At 48.4% G+C, this 16,541-nt stretch overlaps 7 protein-coding genes and 1 non-coding gene across 8 annotated transcripts; 4 read left to right on the forward strand and 4 right to left on the reverse strand.

Moving 5' to 3' along the window:
* Window positions 1-1,046: 1,046 nt before the first annotated feature.
* L228DRAFT_283059 (glycosyltransferase family 8 protein) lies at window positions 1,047-2,763 on the reverse strand (the record flags this gene model as incomplete). The annotated part of the gene is made up of 3 exons (XM_018336070.1): window positions 1,047-2,038; window positions 2,124-2,612; window positions 2,715-2,763. 3 exons carry the CDS (start codon window positions 2,761-2,763, stop codon window positions 1,422-1,424), a joined length of 1,155 nt encoding a protein of 384 aa, XP_018188554.1. The 3' UTR covers window positions 1,047-1,421.
* Window positions 2,764-3,110: 347 nt separating this feature from the next.
* L228DRAFT_210672 (PRP38-domain-containing protein) lies at window positions 3,111-3,938 on the forward strand (the record flags this gene model as incomplete). The annotated part of the gene is made up of 2 exons (XM_018329862.1): window positions 3,111-3,430; window positions 3,539-3,938. 2 exons carry the CDS (start codon window positions 3,111-3,113, stop codon window positions 3,936-3,938), a joined length of 720 nt encoding a protein of 239 aa, XP_018188555.1.
* A 906-nt stretch (window positions 3,939-4,844) lies between these two features.
* On the forward strand, window positions 4,845-4,952 carry L228DRAFT_t70. The gene has a single exon. It is a non-coding gene; the product is annotated as a tRNA-Ile (tRNA).
* A 393-nt stretch (window positions 4,953-5,345) lies between these two features.
* On the reverse strand, window positions 5,346-8,741 carry L228DRAFT_283061 (hypothetical protein). Its single transcript, XM_018336071.1, has 4 exons — window positions 7,961-8,741; window positions 7,649-7,742; window positions 6,660-7,594; window positions 5,346-6,538 (listed from the first exon to the last, which is right to left on the reverse strand). The coding sequence occupies exons 1-4, from the start codon at window positions 8,452-8,454 to the stop codon at window positions 5,773-5,775; spliced, it is 2,289 nt and encodes a 762-aa protein (XP_018188556.1). The 5' UTR covers window positions 8,455-8,741; the 3' UTR covers window positions 5,346-5,772.
* A 175-nt stretch (window positions 8,742-8,916) lies between these two features.
* L228DRAFT_261108 (P-loop containing nucleoside triphosphate hydrolase protein) lies at window positions 8,917-10,359 on the forward strand. Its single transcript, XM_018334307.1, has 2 exons — window positions 8,917-9,315; window positions 9,393-10,359. The coding sequence occupies exons 1-2, from the start codon at window positions 9,049-9,051 to the stop codon at window positions 10,230-10,232; spliced, it is 1,107 nt and encodes a 368-aa protein (XP_018188557.1). The 5' UTR covers window positions 8,917-9,048; the 3' UTR covers window positions 10,233-10,359.
* Window positions 10,360-10,497: 138 nt separating this feature from the next.
* L228DRAFT_247444 (hypothetical protein) lies at window positions 10,498-13,421 on the reverse strand. The gene has a single exon (XM_018332641.1). The coding sequence runs from the start codon at window positions 13,038-13,040 to the stop codon at window positions 10,737-10,739; it is 2,304 nt and encodes a 767-aa protein (XP_018188558.1). The 5' UTR covers window positions 13,041-13,421; the 3' UTR covers window positions 10,498-10,736.
* Window positions 13,422-13,904: 483 nt separating this feature from the next.
* On the forward strand, window positions 13,905-14,411 carry L228DRAFT_238892 (hypothetical protein; the record flags this gene model as incomplete). The annotated part of the gene is made up of 1 exon (XM_018331091.1): window positions 13,905-14,411. The coding sequence occupies one exon, from the start codon at window positions 13,905-13,907 to the stop codon at window positions 14,409-14,411; it is 507 nt and encodes a 168-aa protein (XP_018188559.1).
* An 877-nt stretch (window positions 14,412-15,288) lies between these two features.
* Window positions 15,289-16,241, reverse strand: L228DRAFT_141247 (hypothetical protein). The gene is made up of 2 exons (XM_018329175.1): window positions 15,808-16,241; window positions 15,289-15,579 (listed from the first exon to the last, which is right to left on the reverse strand). Exons 1-2 carry the CDS (start codon window positions 16,046-16,048, stop codon window positions 15,422-15,424), a joined length of 399 nt encoding a protein of 132 aa, XP_018188560.1. The 5' UTR covers window positions 16,049-16,241; the 3' UTR covers window positions 15,289-15,421.
* Between the last annotated feature and the right edge of the window lie 300 nt (window positions 16,242-16,541).

Raw genomic sequence — 16,541 nt, forward strand, 5'->3', positions numbered from 1 at the left:
GGCAGATCGTATCAACGACCCTCCCGGGTGCTCGCGAGGATTAGATAGAGTCTCATGCACTGCCTCCTTGTATTGCAGCTGCAAAATTGAGCAGGGCTGGTCCGGGTTTGCAAAAATCATGATAACTGAGCTGAAAGCCTGAAGCGCGAGGTAATAACGTAAGTCCTGGCCGCGTTCTTTTTTCCGTGATAATGTGCAAATAGATCCTACGGCCTGCCTATTCACGGAATGATCGTCATTGAAAAATTGATGGACTGGATCGTCTGCATCAATCAAGGCTATTAGTTTGCGCAAAAGGTAAATAGAATAGCAAGTCATATCTTTGTTTCTCCTGGTAGACAGCTGGACCTCGAAGAACTGGGTAGTGACTGTAAACTGACCCTACCGGCTCCTATCCGTCGCATTTAACGCTTGAGCAAGCCACTGCCGATCACTAAATTATAGCGGCACTCTTAATTAGCTTTGGCGATAATTGGCGCTGGAGTATCAACCACAACCTTCTGATTATTCTGGCCGAACTGATAACATATTGCTGGATTGGTCCTCGTTGGCTCTCAGTGAGGGATATTTCAAAAAGAGTATCAAAGCATATCAAGCCCATCCATGATTCTTCTTTGATGAATTACAAGCAACAGAACCCCTTGTAGATGTGCGTATCTAAGCCCTAGGCATGGGCCGATTCGGCCTGTCTGCCGATAGATCGGGGCCGCAAGGAAAGACCCCTGGAGGACATGGAATAATAGGTGAGGCTTGCTTATCAAGGACCTTGAAGGATCGCTTGTGTCTGTTTTATCAAACATATGGTACGGTTTTAACCGTATCTGTTGGAGTGAAGGGAATCGGATCAACAGTGCTCGAGAAAACGGCCCCCAAATATTCAAGGCGGGTGGTGATAAGAAACATGCTGGACCGGATATTGTAGTCCCGTGGATAACTTGAGGAGATGAAGTCATTTAATCTCTGGCATTCAGTATCTCGAAAGCTGCGGAGCAGAAATGAGTTAATTATATGTTTTTTCAATAAAAAAAACGGAAATTAAAAAGGATGCCTGCTACTACATTTAAGGCACTCAGCGATAATTCTTTACCCGTCTGATTGCAAAATGTGAGCATGTATTATCTTTCTCTGTCATAGAATGCTATAAGCTCAATAATCCTTTAACTCTCATGACAAAACGTATGCTCCTCTCTCGTGACATATTGACTGAGAATGTGACCCATAAACAATAAAGCTGACCGACACTTCTTAAAATCATGCCATTGGAAAAATACACAAGCTTGATAAACCCATATGTCCAGTCATGCCACTGTACGTTGCAAGCCAGCTTGAACGCACGACAGCGAATTGAGCGGAAATAAAAACATCATTAGAAAATAGGTAAGATGGTAGATCGCGTTGAGTTCCTGCTCCTTCGATCGGTACTAGTCCCCTCTCCATATATCCAGTTCTAATCCGCAGTGATCGTATCGTCTTCCTTTATATGTGTCGTAAAGCATATCCCAGATCTTAGCGGCATCTTGGTTTCTCGGACGAGCTGATTGCTTCATTTCTCGTGGCACTTCATACTCTGGCCCACGAAGCGGCGGGTCCCAGAGGTGGACGAATGCTGTTTCGGTCCAGAAGGCGGTGGAGTTGAAGAACGTATCCTCTCTGATGTTGCGCAATGAAGAAGACATGGTGGAAAGGGTTACATGGGAGCCGTCAGGATTGATAGCATGCGCTGGCGGAATGTTGATAGGAAACTTGGCAGTCTCGAGTATTGTTGTTGCAGCAGCTTTCGAGACTTGCGGCTGTTGTAGGAAAGCGAGGGATTGATGATTTTCTTGGGATGGCGAGATTAGAAAGAGGCTTGACGACGCGGATGCAGTAAGTGCGTCAAGTGAAATTGTTTCAGCATCAATTTGGGAGGAAGGAAATGTGAGGATATTATCGAGAGGGGAAGAGTCGAGAATGATGCTCGAGGAGGATAGATGTATGAGACGAGTGTATTCTGTAAGGGAATACAATAGAGAGAGCGGGTAGGATGACGGCGCAGATTCTGTTGAGTACTTTGTTAGTTATTCCATCATCGATCCAAGAATTATAAAACACTGTCTCTCTGAAGCAGCACCGAGAGCACTTACCATCTGTTCCGGAAAGCAACGGGTCAAGTGGCTTCAGTATAACACCGTATCTCTTTGCAGCAATCTTCAATAGCCGCCGACTGGTAGATAGATACGGATCCGACACCTCTCCCGATTGCGTGATAGCCCAGGTTTTTGGAAACATTAATACACGGTGGGCCGGGCTTTTCAGGTCATGCAGTGTGCCGAAAAGCATCACGCTTGCGCATAGTTTTGTAGGATCGGCCACGAGCTGCACATACGCGACTTGTGACCATTTCTCTGCGGCAATGTCGTCTTCCTTGGAGGATAAAGTGGACTGATGCGCTTCATTCTCTGAAGCAGCAGGAGCATTGCCAAATGTTTTTGGTACTGAAGTCGCGATTTGTACGGATTGTGCATTATGCTGAGCTTGTGCTTGCACCGGCTTGATTGCTTGTTGCAGGCTGTGGACCGTCCGTTGTTGGAGAACGTAGCCGGATAGGAAGAGAAGAGAAGTGAAGAGAAATACTGAGCATTGTTATATGTTAGCGAATTCTGAACGAGCATGAAGGAGTGAAATTGATTTAAGGTTTCCAATGTTCAATTCCGAGGAATGGAGGAATGCCGTACCAACGAATGACGATATGCCCGCCGATATCTGCCCGCTTGTGAGCAGCATTTTTGCGCCGGTCTGCACGCAAGCTAGGCGTGATGTCAGACACTTCAGCGGCGAAGCGCTAAGAAACGTATTTTTGAAAGAAGAATGAGAAAACTTATCATCGATAACCTACTACGATATCAGGTGGATATCAGCAACTCCGCGCGCGTGTTGACAGGGCGCTCAGGGGGTGATCGTCGCCCGGGAAACAATCGGAACCCATCGTATCATATCATATCGCGATCATCAATCTCGCCATTTTCTCGCGACTGAAGTCCGCCCTAAGCACCTAGCTGCTGGCAACAAAAGCTTCTCGACGTAATTGCTTCGAATCTTTCACGTTAATTTCCCTCCCAATCTCTATCACAATGAGCGGTCACAAGGCCGATGCCAAGGCGCTGCTGGACGACCGTGGATACTCTGGCCCTCTGATCCGCGGCGAAAACCCAGCAAACCTGATCGAGAAGCCGCTCCAAGACCGCATCACCGAGACATATTATTGGAAGGAGCAATGTTTCGCATTGAACGAGGCATCGCTTTGCGATCGTGCTGTCGACATGAATTTCATTGGCGGTACGTATGGACAACAGAAGGCCTCGCCATTTCTATGTCTTGTGTTCAAGCTGCTACAATTGCAACCTGAACGGGAGATTGTCCTCTATTACCTGCATAATGAGGAGGGATTTAAGTACGTTTTTCGCCGCAGCTACTTTTTTTAATCTCGCATATTCGTTGAAATGTTACATTATGCTTTTTGAATGCGTCTTCCAAGGACCAATTTAGCTAACAAATGCAGGTACCTCACTGCGCTCGCTGCATTCTATATCCGCCTTACCTTTGAGCCTGTTGAAATCTACAAGGCGCTTGAACCCCTTCTCTCAGACTACAGAAAGCTGCGACGGAGAAGAAACGATGGTTTCATGATAACACACATGGATCAGTTCATTGATGATCTTCTCACGAAAGACCGCATGTGCGGAACAACACTCTGGAAACTACCCAAGCGACAGCTGCTGGAAGACTTGGAATTGCTAGATGAACGTGTCAGTCCGTTAGCAGATGAGATCGAGGCAATCGATAACGAAAATGATGATGCGCGGGAAGGCGATGAAAGCCGAGAAGGAAGCGATTATGAGAGGAGAAATGGCGCGAATGGACGATCACGGTCGCGCTCAAGGTCATCTGAGGGAAGATGAGCAAGTCGCAAGCATTTCTAACAGCCAATTGGTTGCATGGAGTCTAGGCGTTTGGATCTCCCGGTTTCCTTTGTCAAGCATACTGCAGACGTGCGGCGCCCAGACTTTGGACTGTGCATCGACTATTTCTGCGTCCAAGAAATATCTCCAGAGATACCAAACGTTCAGCGGGATCCTACGTCTTGCCTTTGCGCCGCTCGTTTATGGTCGTTGCAGCAACCAGTCATCTACATTACGACACCTTGGCACGAATCCGGCGCAACTGAACCAACGACATACACTCCCAAACTCCGAAGCCAGTGTCTTTTCTATCTCCGACTAGCGGCCCCTAAAGGCATTTGACCAGAACTGTAGGCTCTACGTATCATCGCTACAGCTATGATATTTTCACGGAGAAGAAGCAGCCAATCCTTATGCTACCATCCAGCAGGACCCACGCTTCGCTACCAAAACACCGCGAGAAGTCCTCCAAAAGCATTTCAAATTTGTAAATTTATCAAAATATACCCTATATCAGTAGCAATTCACTTTATTTTCAATTTTAATTCAAAATTGGGCCTCAAAACGAATTCCGGTCATCAAATCAGTACTCTCCATTTGGCATAACTTCTTAGAAAAAAACCCTTCAGCCCGCTCAATTTAATTCCAGATTATCCATTTCAATGGCGTTGTACGGCTCTGTCCTAGCAAGCTGACCAAGTCGCAAATATGTGTCCTGGTTCATCATCCCGCAAATAATGTTTCCCTACTTGAGTTTCCTTGAGTTTCCTTAATTCGAATCCGCCGTTCCTCGTTCCGTTCCCTGACCCAGTTGCTACGACCAAGGACGGCTGGTGACCGAAAGCGATACAGTCTCTTTTCTGCAATACATATCCTTCTAACCCCTTGCATTTAACAACAAGAAATGGTCGGTTAGCTCAGTTGGTTAGAGCGTGGTGCTAATACCTCAATGGTTCCTTACTTTGTAAGGAATAGCTGACGCCAAGGTCGCGGGTTCGACCCCCGTACTGACCACTTATTTTTTGTCTTTTTGTCGGTATTATACTTTTTCTACCCCGTACATTTTTGTTCTTTGTTTTTCATTTTTGCTGCTTTGCGTGGTTTATTTGTGAATTTATAATCATTTCATCTAAATTTTTTTTTTTCTCATTTTTGGTCTATTTACGGGATTGTGTAGAAAACAAGAAGAACAGCTGGTGGTGAAGAATCGCTTTCTGACAACATAATTTTCATTTAAATTCGAGTATTCGAATGACATGCAGCAGCTGGAAAATTACACCTTATTATACTAATAAATTGTTGTTTCCCCCCCGGATTTTCTGAAATTCCAAGTGTAAGAGACCCCCTCAAATAGAGATGTTTGCGGTAGCATGTTCCATAAAATAGAGGGTCTTACAGGATCATGAACTTTTGATTCAAGCTATACTATGAGATATGAGATATAGACATGTATTTATTTATTCATAAAAGAGAAGCATTGCTGTGTTAATATATCTAAGCTCATATCCCAAGCGCCATGCCGATCAATCTAATGAGGTTATACCATAAATTCGCCAGAATCGCCACCATCTAATCCAAAGCCTAATCCGAAACCCTAATATAATAACCCAAAGCAAACTATACGATATAAATGGTACAAGATCCAATATGCACTTTCCTATCCACTCCCTGAAACAAAAAAAATCAAAGTAAATATATAAGAAAAAGGGTAAGAGAATAAGGGAAAAAAAGGAACAAAGAAGGAAATAAAAGAAACGAGAAAAAAAAAAAAGACCCAAAAAAAGGAAATGAAAGAAAATATATATATATATATAACGGAAAGATAAAAAATAAATCACCCGTCACGACTCACGCCGTCTGGTGGTACTGTGGCCATGCCGCGCTTCACGTCCTCGTCATCCTCGGGCGTGCCATCTTTACACGCCCACGCATCAACATACCGCAGCACCTCGCGATGCCAGCAATACTTCATGACGAGCAGCCGGACAGGCACGAGCGCGATGATGATGATGGGAAACGCAGGCGCCCCCTTTGTCAGCGTGACGATGAAGATTCCTGCCGTGACGAGGATCTGCGTGAGTGTGTACATGTGGATCGGGAGGTAGGCGGAGAGTGTATTCACGGTGGTGGTCGTCGCCGTGTTGGTGTTGGGAGAGGGCGTGGAGGTGGAAGTGGAAACGGAGGTAGAAGCGAGACCGGGATTGGGATTGGAGGAAACGGTGGAGGGGCGGGAAGTGGTGGAATATAGAGAGAGATGATGCGCGGATCGCGAGGAAGAGTAGTGAGAGGGTTGTCGTCGAGCGGTATATTCGAGTTCGTCGTGCGGGCTGGTAGGGGTGTGGTTCGCCAGGTTTGGGTGTGGAGGGTATGTGGGATATTCGGGATTTTCGGGACACTCGGGATACGTAGGGTTTTCGGGATGTTCGGGGTTCTCGGAAGAGGGAGAAATAGTCGAGGAAGGGAGGGGAGGAAGGTGGGTATTGGATGGAAGATCGTGCGGGGTGTTGATACTGGCGTTGTTGCGGTTGAGGAGGGTCTCTGGGAGGGGCGGAAGCTCGGATGGCGGCGTGAGCATGTAGAAGAAGCGGTAAAGTATTGGACTGTAATTATGTTAATGATGAGTTCTGGAAGGAGTAAGGGCTGCGCGGGGCAGGGAAAAAAAAATAAAAAGTAGCAGATGCAGGAGGGGGGAGGGGGAGGAGTAGGAGGAAGATAACTTACTTCACCGATAGACTCTGCTCGCCCATGAAGAGAAACAACCCAGCCAGGACACTCGTGGGAGTCAATCCCAAGACATGCATGAACGGCGGGCTCACAAAAAGTATAATCCCACCCGCATGAAGAAAAGCACTCCAGCGCTGCTCATGCACTCTGCGGACTTCTCGGGTTTCAACCTTTTCCTCTCCGTCCTCAGCAACAACTCGTACATGTTCCACTTCAGTATGCATCAAACTCTCCGAATGTAGCGGGGCCTGCGGGAGCAGTCCATTCGCAGGCGGGATCCCAAGAATGCCACACATGGCAGTAGTGATGCCTAGGAGCACAATATCCCATGCAAAACCGCCGGGCTTTTTCGTACCGTACCGTTCAATGGTGCAGATGATGCTGCTGACTTCATGATCGAAGAAGAAGAGCAATGTGATGATGAACCCGGGAATAATTGCAGTAAAGATCCAACTTAGCGGAAGATGCCAAAACTCGACAAAGAACCGTGTGCGCTCGGGACTCGTCGGCCGAAACGACGTGCTGACTTGCAATGTTTGGAAATCGAGCGAGGCCAGCTCGCCCACATGTGGCATTCCGATGAAGAAGATGATGCTAATTGCTGCGGCGTATTCGGCGAGACCCATCCGAATATATCGGTGGAAGAGCGGGCGCCAGTGCTCGGCGGTTGAGAGAAAGACGGCAAGGAAAAAAGTCCCAATGGTGCCGATGATGGAGTAGAGAAATGCGGCAAATGAAGACCCGGCGTGTACGCGCTGAAGTTCTTGGATGGCCTTGTGGAAGTAGATGATGCTGTTGAGCAGGGAGAATATTTCGGTGGAAAAGGTCGTGACATAGTGCATAGTCCAGCTGTGCGCGTTGAAAATGGCGAGGAGAAAGTGCATCCATGCGGCGTGCAGTAGTGACCATGTCATGAATGGGAGAAAGGGTATCTGATCTCGTCAGTGAGGGGGAAAATATGAGTTGAGGGAGTGCTGGACACATACATGAAAGGATGACTCGCAGAGAGAATAGATGTTTTCTGCGAGGATAGAAAATGGACCAGTAACACCGAGGATGGTCAGGGGTTGAATGGAGAATCTAAACATGTCAGTAAACCACTTTAATATAATTCAAATCGCCTAAATCACGCTTGATAGAATCATAAAGTGCGTTTGAGAGTCCTGAGCAATTCGACAACTCGAGATCGGCCCAGGATTCCCGGTGCAACATGATAAAACCGCAGTCACGCCACGAATATGAACGAAATGGACCCCGAAATCAAAAGATCGCACTTCATACAGGACAAGAAAACTTACATTGAAAATATAATCCCACATAATCCTGTACTCAAAACGACTTCTATCGTCCCCCAATTCTTCCCCGTCAAGACGTACAAATCACTGGCAAAAGTGATGCCAGGGAGGAGATTTGTGAAGAAGACAAACACGGCGCTCGCAAAAATAAGTTGATTGAACGTCCCCCAGTCCGATGCATATCGATGGGCCAGATTGCGCCAATCCTGGCGTAACAATCGAAACGGTCTCATGGTTCCGCCAGGAGCGAACGCTCGACGAGTCTTTCTGACGACCGGCCGCCACAGCGATGGTTCTTCATGTGCGCCGTCCAATCCTTCGTCCCTGGACTTCCTTCTCCTTTTTCTCTTGAAGCATCTTTGCCATATACCATCATTCCTCGAGCAAGGCGCATGGCTCTCCTCGTCATGCGCCACTTCGCTCCGCTGCGACTTCTTCTCATGCCATGCTTCTTCCGCCCCGGAGCGACTTGATACCGGTAGTATCTCCTCCGCCATTCTGCGCACCGTACTCTTTAGATCTTGTCTATATGCGCGGCCTTATAACGCTTGCATCCCGGAATAGTATCGTGAGCGCAATTGCGTCGGGATCTTGGCTATTATGAGCGGCGGCTCTCGACAAGGCGGGACACCCTCTGTATCTGGTCCAAAACGATAAACCAAAGATTCGTTGTCTTTGTCTTTGTAGTAAGAATAATTTTCAACAAAGTAGATATGCGTATGAAAGTCTTGGCTCTGAATGCGAATCTTGTCAAGACGGCGAATGGGATTTCTGGTTCACCCACGTGCAATTTCCCTGTTCTCCACGTTCTCCACACCACCCCATATGGAGGATTTTCCGTTATCTCCTCGCCATGACGACAGATCAGTCAGTTAGGGTTTGGCGATAAACGAGACCATCTGAGACTGGCACCTTTTGGGGGGAAATGTCACTGCTGTCGGCCGGAGAAGCGCCGAGATGTCCGACTCCAACCGTCATAAGTTATCAAAAACGACTTTTGCCAAATAACAATCCTACTCATTATAGCCTTTACGTACGATGATTAGCCCTCACTATCCTGAGATTTGCATATTCAGTACATAGAGCTCGAAATGGCCGGGATGTCCTTCATCCCGCGGACGGTGTTTCCGCATCTCGACTCTCTTCCGCGATCCTATTTCCTCGGCCATCACCGCGCGGGACTGTCCAAGATGAAATCAATGCTGTCCTCCATCGACCTTGTCATTGAATGCCGCGACTATCGCGTGCCCGTGACTTCGCGCAATCCGTTATTCGAAGAAAGCCTTGCCGGGCGAGAGCGAGTTGTCGTCTACACGAAGCGGGATCTGGCTTTTAACGGAAACCCAGAAGACAGAAAGGTACTTTACTTTCCTTTATACTCTATATACTTCTTGTATCAACCTCGGAATAGTAAGCTAAATATACGGATTTCCAGCGCGAAGACATTATCCGCCAATGGCACGCCCCTTCCAAAGTCTTGTTCTGCAACCACCACTCGAAGCGCGACGTGCGCAAAGTCCTCGACTTCACCAAACAATTCGCCATCGACTACGCCTCGGACTCTCTTTTGGGATCTCGCATGATGGTCGTCGGCATGCCTAATGTCGGGAAATCGTCCCTGCTCAATGCGCTGCGCAAAGAAGGGACGGGCAAGGGCCGCAAAGTCGCACATACCGGCGCGCAGCCCGGCGTGACGCGGAAAATTGGAACGAGCGTCAAAATCGTCGAACCATCGCGGGATCCTTCCTCTACCTCCCTTTCTCCCTCGTCATCTGGGTCCTCCTCCGCATCCTCCAGCGCAATCCACGAAGGCGTATACCTCCTCGACACCCCCGGCGTGTTCATGCCGTACGTTCCCGACGCCGAATCGATGCTCAAGTTGGCGTTATGCGGCAGCGTCAAAGACACAATCATCCCTCCGACTACGCTCGTCGATTATTTGCTTTTCCACCTCAACTTAATATCTCCCGCTCTGTACGCAGACTACCACCCGCCGACCAACGATGTTATGGTCCTCTTGGACGCGGTGGCGCGCAAAACGGGGAGATTGCAAAAGGGAGGCATACCCGATATCGAAGGCGCAGCGCTCTGGACCATTCAGCGCTGGAGAGCGGGACATTTGGGACGGTTCCTTCTGGACCAAGTCACCCCCGACGCGCTCGAGCGGAGAAAACATGCAGACGAGGCACTCGGAATGGTGAGCATGAACCAGGCGCGAAAAGCAGACAAGGAGGCCAGAAAGGCGAGGCAGAGGTTGAAGTTTGCGGGAGAGTAACTGCATAGTGGGGATTATACAATTGGGACACTTTCATGGTCTGGAGTTGTTGTACAAAAGTCTGAACTCGCTTTTGTATTATTCATAATTCTGGATTGCTCCCCGCCTTTTTTTTTTTTTTTTTTTTTCAGTTCTTTCCCTTTCATTTCATTTCTTCACTTTTCTTTAGGGTTGAGCATTAATTTTCAGGGCGAAAAGCAGGCGGAGTTACGGTAGATCATCAGCGGCATTAACATCATTGGGCGGCGTTATGTTTCCCTTTGTTTCTCTGGACCATATCTCATTTTTTTATTTGATTGATATTCCTTGCTTTCCCCCCCCTTCATTATCATCGTATATCTACCACTGTATATATTCCCCGCTCTAGACGCAAAATTATCACCATGATCATCATCATCATCATGATACTCAGGGTACCCAATATCTGACATTTCCAAGCCATTTCGCTTTGTATACCGTCCACTTATATCCGGATACAATGTTTTCTTATAGCCGGATACACTCTCATCCCAATCTCACTTTCCTCCAGCTTTTAATCACTTCTCGCATGTCCTCGCTCACTGTACTCCTGACTGCTGTTTTTGTTCCTGTCATACCGACATTTCCACCCCCACCACCACCTGCGTTCAGCATGCCAGCGCTCAACCCGCTCATGGTCCGCATCGTAGAACCCGCACTCTTCCAACTCGCAAAGCCGGTGTTTGATCTATCTCTACTCGCCGCCCATCCGCTTGGCATTACATTTCCACCTCCATCTCCGTCCTTCCCGCCATTCATCACGTCACCAACGCCACCCGCATCACCCGCAGCATCATCACCCGCAATCAAAGCAAGGATACACGCCGCGAGGACAAACATTTTTTTTCTTGTCTGACGTTTCGGGACTCCGCTCGAATTATGAGAGTTGTCAGCAGAGTTATCAGCGATCAAGTACTCCCACTGCGTCGTATTCATGCCGCCGCTGTCAGACCAGTGGAGCCAGACATTGAGCATTTCCGTGACGTTGTGCGTCAGGACCGGGTCGAGGATCATGGAGTGGAGGAGCGACTCGACGATTTCTTGTATCGAGGGGGCTTGCTCTTGCTGCTGGGCCTGTCCATTTCGCACTTCTTCGTTTTGTTGTCCTTCTTGCACGCCGCCAGGGTGTGAAGCGCTGGAACAATCATTCGAACGTACGTCCCCAGAACCCAAATCCCCAGAACATAAACACTCACCCCACAACCACCTGACCCCCTCCCTCGCGACCCTACCCACACTTAATCTCGGGGACACCAACGCCTCGCCTACTCTCCGCTTCTCCCACTCCCTCTTGCGCGCGGCGCGGTCATTCATCTCCGTGACAAACGCCCAATGGTCATCCAGCATGCGCTTCTTGGCCGCGTCTGCGCGCTGGTCAGGGGGTAGGCCTCCCTCGGCGGCTACGCGCCGCGACCAGTCTTGGAACTTGGCGTGTTTGCGCTGGGCCTCGACTTCGGGGTCCTCGAAGGGCGTGGACCAGGCCGGGGTGTCGGACTCGTTCATGAGTCCGAGCAGGACCATGACGCCGCATGGGACGCTGTCTTTGGAGGCGAATGATAGGATGGAGTCGGGAATGGTGTAGCTCCATAGGTGCAGGGCTTTAGAGGCGGTCAGGGCGGTCGCGGCGCTGGCGAACCATGTGCTTGCGGGTATGGAGGCCCGTGGGTGGGAATTGGATGTAGAGGAGACGGCGATGGTTGAGGCAGAAGAGGAGTAGGAAGAGAGGGTAAAAGAGGAGGAGAATGGAAAGGACTGGAGGTGGTATATGGGAATATAGTTTGGTGAAAAGTCTGGGTTATTGGTGGGAGATGTATGTGGAAGAGGTTGTACTTGTGCTGGAGTAATGTTGGTATCGTCGTGTTTCGTAGGGTGAGAGGAAGATTCTTGGTATTCCGTGCTGCGCTCCGCCTCTGCGCACATGATTCCGTCTAGACCAACGCGGATGCGGATCGGAATCGCCGACATGTCAATCTGTTCCGGCGGAGTAGTCTTCTCCGGCTGCTGCTGCTGTTGCTGCTTTTCAAGCATATCCTTGCTCTCCTCACCCTTCACCTCCTCTGCTTTCCCTTCCTCCTTATCAGCTTCGCGGCCGTTCACATCTGGAGCGTTTTCTACCCCGTCCATCCACCACTGTCGACCCCCTTTACACTTCCCGCCTTCCAATCTCATCCAATAAGGCGGAAGAGACTCAGCCGTCCTGGAACCCCATTCGCTCTTCCACTGCACCGCCAGAGATAAAATCCCGTCCGAATCATCCGGAAGTACCGTCTTCAGCACCGCCTCCGTGGTATCTGGCGACAGCAACAGCGTCGTGCCTGTAGGCGTCCATAGCCCCGACGTGCGGAGCATACGGAACCCATCCACGCAGGGTAGCGCGCCACGGTCGAGCAAGAATGCAATAAGTTGTTCAAAATCAATTTCGGCCTGTGGCTGTCGAAGTTCCTCCTTGTATTGTATACGGTAGAGACCATGTCCCGTGACGAGAGCGTCCCAGTTGAAGATGCTCCATGATCCTCCTTTTAATGTCGACGGCTTTGTTGATAGGGCCCAGTAGCCCGGGTCATGTCTGTCCAATGAAGCTATCTGGCGTCGGGGCAGCTCAATTTCAATTACCCCTGAGATGGTGCTGCTGCGTATGACGGCTTCTCTGGCAAGATGGTTTACTTTGAGCTCCTTTTTGACCTGTTGTGCTGTGAGGAGCACTTTGACGCAGGTGTATAGAATTGGAAGAACGCCTAGAACGGCAAGTGGAACGCCAATGTAGGTGATGATGTCTGGTGCAGAGACCATATTGAGTGCTGCTGGTGGTGTACTCGGATACGGATGTAGTTATTTGCAGGTACTTCTCATCCGCTCATAGCGTTATTGAAAAACAGAAAGAAATAGGAGGAAGAAGAAGGGCATATGTTTTGATGAGCCGGAATGCAAGAATTGGAAAAAAGATGCACTTGAAAAGCAGAAACGAGTTTCAATCATGCAAAGAAACAAGTTGTATAGTAAGAAGAAGCTCGAAAAACTCGCTGTGGAAAAGCAACTTTGAGTATCCAGACATAATAAACAGATTCCAAAGGAGATTTGACATGCAGTAGTAGAGCAAGCTGAGAAGGTTCAAAGGAGACTAATTTCTAGGATGCGGAGACCTCGACAAAGCAAAAGGAAGCATAAACTCTATATCACAGTATATGATGCAAGGAAAAGGGGCACCCTTCTCCAGGGGTCTAGAGCGCCGGTGACTTCAAGGTAAGCGATAAACATGGCAGTAGAATCAGTAGTCACAACTGCAAACATAGAGCTACACACGTATAATAAAGCAAAATAAGAGAAAAGACACCAGCAATTACAGACAAAATAAATTTGTCATTCAATTAACCTCTGAACAAATGTAAAGATACATCTATAAATGTCGTCGTGCGGCCACGGGAACCAGGAACCACCGCCAGTCCACCAATCCCGCCTAGGCAAACAAACGACATCCGCTCCGAGTCTCCGACTCAACCAACATCACGTCGCGTCGCTATTGTCTTCATCTTCCTCCTCTTCCTCCGATCAGCCCTTCACCTTTTCCACTCACCCTGCTCGCTCACTCTTCCAATATCCTCTCAACTCCACTTACAAACGCATATTCAGAGAAAAGAAGGGAACGGCAACCATACAATGACACCCTCACCATCCTCAGCCACCTCACCGCCCTCACTGCCCTCACCGCCCTCATCTACAGCCCCCAAACCTCCCCTCAAGCGGTTGACGCGCGACCAGCGTCGAGACATCCTACTGCTGCGCAAGTTAGGGCATACATACGAATACATAGCGACTTTCCTCAAAGTGTCTCCGCGCGCAGTGCAGTACACGTGTCAGAAACAAGACGCCACGCCGCAGCATTCGCGAGCAGGTCGACGGCCGAAACTGACCAAGGAAGACGGCGATCGACTGGAGGAATTCGTCAAAGATGCTGCGAACAATAAAATGAGCTATGCGCAGGTCGCAAGGGCGCTTTGGCCCGAGGGCGGAGTCGGCGAAGAGGCCGTCAAGCATGCGCTTTATCAGAGGGGATATCGACGTCGTCCTCCTGCTGCGTCGTCGTCGGCTGGGAAAGACGGGGCAGTTAAGAAGATCAAGAAAAACAAGGACACCTCGACGCCTGTCCAGAACGAGAATGCATAGTTGGTCTACATACTTGGTGAACCTGCCTTTTGCCAATGAAGCGAGACTCGTCGGGTATCGATTCTGGCTTGTTATACGGGACCAGAACCACGTTCATTTGGGAAAGGTTTCTATATCTTGCCGAATCTCTCGCCACATATTCGCTCGCATAAACGACAGAAACACAGCTTATTCTCCTTCCCCAGGGAGCTGAGAGGGGGCAAGGGGATATGTATAAGAGAGAAGAGGGACAGAAACATAACTTACCCTCCGTCTGTCCCTAGGGCGCAGAGACGGGCCAAGAAGTCACTGGCATGATATCATGAGAGAAGAGAGGGACAGACAGGCGTTACGGCGCCAACCACAAGACCACAAGTTCCCTACTTCGTCTGTGAGGCACAAGATACGCCACATGCCCAACTACTATGCCAACTACTATGCCAACTACTATGCCAACTACTATTCCTACTACTTATCCTCAACGCTCTACGCATCTAGCATTGCATTCAAAGATCTCAAATTGAAGGTAGTCGAATTAGCGTACAGCTGTCCGAAACGCCCTGCAAAATGGAACAACAACAACATCGCCCGCATCGCCAGCTCACAACGTCCTATTCGTCTGCTATATATCGGAAAGGATACGCTACGTTGGCTACCACCGTTACCGCCGTTACCGCTCTTCCATCTTCCATTTTCCGCACACCGCGGGGCCACGATTTCTATTACGAACCATTCCTCTGCCTTGCCTTTGAGTCGTGAAGCATGAGGGGAAAGGGAAGGGGAAAGGGAAAGGAGAGGAAATACAGTGGCTTGTCTGATAGAACTAGAACAAAGGAAACGAGTTTGGATGTACAAAGTATGAAGCGAGGAAGCAGGATACACTATATGTGCTTTTCGATACCAATACCAATACTAATACCGCTACGATACCAGTACCGATACCAATATTTAGAGATTATAGAGCTTTGAATTATCTACACCTAACACTGCCTACACTACCTACTCCGGTACACTTATCCTTACCAGCCATTTCAATAGAAAATGATACTTATACCATATACCGTATACCGTATACCGTATACATTACGATGATGATGATGATGATGATGATGAAACGTGCGTACTCCGAGTTTACTCTTTACCGTCAAACGGACAAATGGACAACCAGGCTGCAACGTATTATATATATCTGACAGACATTGATTAGGGACACTTGGTTTTAAAGGAGCACTGGGATGGGATTGAACTTGACAAAAGTATTCAACTGACAAAAAGTCAGGCAAGAAGAAATCAAGATAATATTGCACCCGGAAAGGCTAAACACAGACCGACAGACCGACAGATTAGGCAAAAAGAGGATGCAAGTGTGCAAATGCCAATGAAATAGATGAATAAAAAAAAATGAAACTATATTTACATTTGCAGCTCCGAACATTTGCCACTGGAACGATTCGCCATCTGATACATGAGACTAAACACCTTTTCGTAATGCAAGACAAGAATGATAAACAACCACCCGGTAGAATAATGAAACAAAATATTATTTGGGATTGCAAATCGACGTATCCGGTCCAAAGGGTCCAAATTCGAGCTGACAAGGACGCCTCTCGCAACCAAGTGTCAGAATCTCGGGGGAGCGGATTGAGAGATTCTCCCATACAAAGCTTGCAAGGGAGTCATGGTCGCGATTAGAGTTGATTTCCACGTTTCAATCCCGCCCAGGAGTAAAAGAGGCGAATGGGTGTAATCCAGAGAATTGCCTATCCGGAACAGAGCTGAGCAATGGCACGTTGAACAGACAAGTGCGTTCAACACTCGTTGATATAAAATGTTCAGTATCAGCTTAACCGATCCAAGTACATTGTGCGTTTGCAAGAAGCTCGTTCGTCGCATAAGAGGATACAAGACGCGCCACAACTTGATTGAGTTGAAAAGTCCAGCTGCATGGAAGAAAGTTTGACGAAACCTCGTACGGACAAGGTTTGCCAAACGGACAGATATGGGGAAGAGTTGCATTCCAGATTTATATTTGGCTATCTGTCCAGTTAGAGTCCAGAGAGTGCAAAGTCCAGGCCTAAGTCTAGAGAACAAAAAAAAAAATGCTTGGAATTGGTCCGGGTCCAGCGGAAAAAGTTGAATGACTTCCCAACG

Source organism: Xylona heveae, assembly GCF_001619985.1.
Source record: "Xylona heveae TC161 unplaced genomic scaffold L228scaffold_5, whole genome shotgun sequence".
Lineage (NCBI taxonomy): Eukaryota > Fungi > Ascomycota > Xylonomycetes > Xylonales > Xylonaceae > Xylona > Xylona heveae.